The sequence below is a fragment of the Cygnus atratus genome, chromosome 1 (genome assembly GCF_013377495.2).
Source record: "Cygnus atratus isolate AKBS03 ecotype Queensland, Australia chromosome 1, CAtr_DNAZoo_HiC_assembly, whole genome shotgun sequence".
Classification (NCBI taxonomy): Eukaryota; Metazoa; Chordata; class Aves; order Anseriformes; family Anatidae; genus Cygnus; species Cygnus atratus.
In genome coordinates this window covers 87598428-87603252 of record NC_066362.1, presented here as the reverse complement: position 1 = coordinate 87603252, position 4825 = coordinate 87598428, and the positions used below count along the sequence as shown (strand labels likewise).

Genomic DNA, 4825 nt, shown 5'->3' with positions numbered 1-4825 from the left:
ATACATTTTCACTTGCAAGACTGCAGTGCAATAAGTACTACAGAACCCTCCTTTTTACATTTAAAAAAAAAAAAAACTTAATAAAAATAATTTAGCTTTTCTCTGTGCACCTGGTAGCATTTTGCAATTCTTACTCATATTCCTACTATCTTATTCATGCAAAAGTCCTGATGAGCTCAGCTGAAATCCTGCAGTCTAAGATACTTGTATAACCCATGATACAGCAGCAAAATCTGGAAGCAAGCACAAAGAAATGACAAGACTAGCTGTGTGTGGTACTGTCTGTAGAATCATACTTTTACTTGAACCACCACACTCTGCTTCCCAGGTAGTAAGCAAACGGCGAAGAGCCAAATTCTAAAGATAACCATACTAAGTGACTCCATTCTGCCACTCAACACTCAAGAGTAGTGACGCAATCATTCCTTAGATGTCATGAGATGCTGTGAATGCTTGCAATTACTATCAGGATTTGCTTTTATTAAATCCAAAATAGTAAAGTTAATTTCCACAGAGACTTGTTACAACTCATATCACAACTGTTGCAACATTTCTTGATGGGAACAAAACAAATATGTGTCACCCCACTACAGTCCAGAAACGAGGAACAACTCCTTAGAAAGATCATGAGGCAAAAACAAAATAATCCTCAAAAAGCCTAATAGCAACTCATATTGCTTACCCTGCAACAGTTCACATACTTTCTCAAAAGCATAACTTCTTCAAAAGGATGAAACTTGCAACTTTCAAAATGCTTTTCAGAAATATCATTCAAAAGAAAGCAAAGAGAACAGAGGCCCACCTCTGAATAAGAAAAAAAAAAAAAAGACAATCAGCAGTTCTTTCAGATTCAATCTAGTTTAAAGAGGCTGACATCATGTAAATCCATCCACAAGGAGACATAATAAAGCCACATCAAGTAACAGCATGATCTTGTGATGTTATACATGAGTATACATATTACAGCTTCAGAAAAAGTCTTTCTTTTCAAATACCATTTTGCTTACAGTACCAAACAATCATGCTTACATCTTCAAGTGTTCTGCTTACCACAGAAAGCATTTATGGAAAAGATAAATGCTCTTATTGCACTGTGAATTCTGCCATTCAAAAATCAGCTATTCCCAAAAAAATAAAAATTAAAAAATGCTATCAATCTCTGGCTTTTAATGTGCAATTTAGATTTCCAGAGCAAGGCTGTTTGTGAAATCTTAAACCTGAAGAAAGACCACACTTGATGAAGGACATGCACTATACCAACAGTTTCACTCTCCCACTGCGGATCCAGGCATTGACAGGAAGAACTCAAGACCATAAGCCTGGGGCACATAGCATTTATGCTGCTGCATGAAAAAGCAGTTTGCATGCTGAAGGACAGCAGTTGGGAGTATGAAAAATTTATCCATTTTCATCCAGAAAATAAATCTGTCATTCTTGGAAGAAAGCTAAGTTGTTTTCAGAGCTTGCTTTGTGTATTTGCAGGGATATTCTTCAGGTTTTGTTTGCTTATAGTTTGATGCTCTTTTTTAGGCTGTGGAAGTTTTACTTAAAAAGGGTTGATCATGTGTTGCCGGCCCACAACAAAACAATTATGGTCACTGTCGCTAGTTATAGATGTTTCTGTTTATCACTTATCTGACCAGGTTGTAATCCTCTGTACTTAACACAGCCACAGCCTCAACATCCAGAAGAGTCTCTGAATAGTGAACTGGACTGGGATGGAGCAATTATAGTTTTCCCTACTTTATTAGAGCAGGGCTGTGTGGCAGAATGTGCCCACAAGACGGAGCAGAAGTTGCACTGTGAGGAATTCTGCCCATCTATGGACACCCTTTGCTGAAAGCTTCCCTGCGTATGGTGCTTTTGTACTCCTTATGTGTCTTTGCTTTAGAGACATCACTGAGTCTCCTAGCGGAAGACTAGAGCCTGGAAAAATTATTTATTGAAAGCAATTTATCTGACAAATATTGACATTTGCTTCAAATTGCTTTCAACGGTTCATTATTTGGCAAACTCCACAGATTGCCCAAATTCAGCAAATAACTTTTTTAACACTCTGTTCACAACTCCTGAACTCCTGTTTAAGAATAATTTGTATTATTTGACAAGCAGGCCTGTCAGGTAAGCATTTTGTCCCCACCTTTGGTGTAGTAGGACAACAAAAGCAGTGCTGGGCTCTTTGGGTTTATGGGTACATCTGTGTTTTACAAGCACCTAGCACAGCAGAATCTCAACACTGATAATACTTTAGTGCAAAAACTACATTTTTTTACCCTCCACTTCACATGGAAAATGATTTTTTTTTTCCTGAAATAGAGGAAATTTCCTTACAGTCACATCAGCACAAGAAAGAAAATGCTGACAGTTGGAAACAACCCCAGCTAAGCACTTCGTTATGCTTTATTAAACAACTTGCTTTCAAAACCCAAATCAGTACCAACAATCCCTCACCACAGGCAGCAACCTAGGCTGCCATACTATGTACCAGACACAGACACAGACACAGATTTCTAGGTTGGAAGAGACCTCAAGATCATCGAGTCCAACCTCCGACCTAACACTAAGTACTCCACTAAACCATATCGCTAAGCTCTACATCTAAACGTCTTTTAAAGACTTCCAGGGATGGCGACTCCACCACCTCCCTGGGCAGCCCGTTCCAATGCTTAATAACCCTTTCGGTAAAGAAGTACTTCCTAACATCCAACCTAAAACTCCCCTGTCGCAACTTTCGCCCATTCCCCCTCGTCCTGTCACCAGGCACGTGGGAGAACAGACCAACCCCCACCTCACTACAGCTTCCTTTAAGGTAACTGTAGAGAGCGATAAGGTCGCCCCTGAGCCTCCTCTTCTCCAGGCTGAACAAGCCCAGCTCCCTCAGCCGCTCCTCGTAAGACTTGTTCTCCAGACCCCTCACCAGCTTGGTCGCCCTTCTCTGGACTCGCTCGAGCACGTCCATGTCCTTCCTGTAGCGAGGGGCCCAAAACTGAACACAGTACTCAAGGTGCGGCCTCACCAGAGCCGAGTACAGGGGGAAAGAGCCGAGTACAGGTTTCCCCTCAGCGCTGAGGCGCCGTGTGCGGGGGGCGGGAGGTGGCACCGGGCGCCCATGGAGGGCTGCGGGGCCGAGGAGGAGGAGGAGGACGGCGGGCCCTTGCAGCGGCTCGTCAAGCGGCAGCGCAAGGAGAAGCGGGAGCTCCAAGCAAAAATTCAAGGCATGAAAAATGCTGTTCCCAAGAATGATAAAAAGAGACGAAAACAGCTGGCTGATGAAGTTGCCAAACTAGAAGCAGAACTTGAACAGAAGCACAAGGAGGAGTTAAAGCAGCTGAAGGAAGCTACACCTGAGCAGAATAAGATAGATTCTGTAACTGATGGAGTTGCAAATGTAGAGCTTGAGCAACTGGAGCAACAGATTCAGCATCCTCGAATATCAAAAGCACAGAAGAGGAGGGAAAAAAAAAGCTGCCTTGGAGAAAGAAAGAGAAGAAAGGATAGCTGAAGCTGAGATCGAGAATTTAACAGGTGCTAGACATGTTGAAAGTCAGAAACTTGCCTCCCTGTTGGCAGCAAGACACTTGGAGATTAAGCAGATTCCTTCCGATGGCCACTGCATGTACAGAGCTATCGAAGATCAGCTCAAGGATCGCCAGAATTCCTGGACTGTTACAACTCTGAGAAACCAAACAGCAAAGTATATGCAAAGTCATTTTGATGACTTCCTGCCATTTCTTACAAACCCCACTACTGGAAACATGTATAGCAGAGAGGAATTTGAAAAATACTGTGATGATATAGCAAATACGGCTGCGTGGGGTGGTCAACTGGAACTAAGGGCTTTGTCGCACATTTTGCAAACACCTATTGAAGTAGTGCAAATGGATTCCCCGTCCATTGTTGTTGGTGAAGAATATTCAGGCAAACCAATAACACTTGTGTATATGAGACATGCCTATGGATTAGGAGAACATTATAATTCTGTAAACTTTTTTTTACCAGCTCCACTCTTGTTCAGGGACAAGCTCCCCGGGCTCCAGAAGGGTCAAGGCCCAGAATACAAGATCAAAGCAAAGTCCTCTGTGCAAAACAGAGCACTACAGAAGCTGGGAAGAGGACACATCACTGCAACTCTGCATGACATCTCCCTTAACTGTGTACTCAGGAAGGGCTATAAACCTTGTAAGGCTGTAAGTAAGCACCGGAAATGCTGATGTAGAAGTGCTCTAGTTAAAATGAAGACCACAGAACAAGCTTGATGTAGGATTCAGTTGCCAAAAACAATCTCTGTCATCACTCACACAGAACGTAAGGGAATACAGCCACTATGCTCCATTCAAAAATGATGGGTTTATGTTGCAAAGCCATGGCCTGCTTCCAGCCTGGAAGTGGACTCCATCCCGCATATCAACCCACAGCACTATTCAGGTTGTACATACCATGTCCTAGGACTTGAAAATAAGAGGAACTCAGTCCTTACCTCTACTGGGAAGCATCTAATGAATCTGATTCCAGAGTCTTACCTCTTGTGCCATCACTTACCATGGTACCAAGCATGAGCAACAGGCAAGTAACAAAATAGGACAACTTTTTATAACAGTGGTCATGTAAGATCAAGCAATCACAAAAGCAGCAGGTGAGGAGAGCATTTGGGGCAGGGAATTCTTCCTGATGCCACAGGCAGATACTATCAGGGTAAAAAAAGATGTAAGAACTCTTTTCATTACAGATATTCAAAGTTATCTTGTACACTTTAGGGAAAAAAAAATAAAAGGTTAAATATAGAAATGAAAAGCAAAGTTACTGTTCTGTATTGTTCTGCTCTTTT

General features: G+C 42.2%; 1 protein-coding gene across 1 annotated transcript; it reads left to right on the top strand.

The window, feature by feature from the left end:
* The first annotated feature begins 3059 nt into the window (after positions 1 to 3059).
* On the top strand, positions 3060 to 4211 carry LOC118245043 (deubiquitinase OTUD6B-like). The gene is given in 2 exon segments (XM_035540593.2): positions 3060 to 3457; positions 3459 to 4211. Coding segments are annotated over 2 exon segments (1101 nt in total). The 5' UTR covers positions 3060 to 3109.
* The last annotated feature ends 614 nt before the right edge of the window (positions 4212 to 4825 follow it).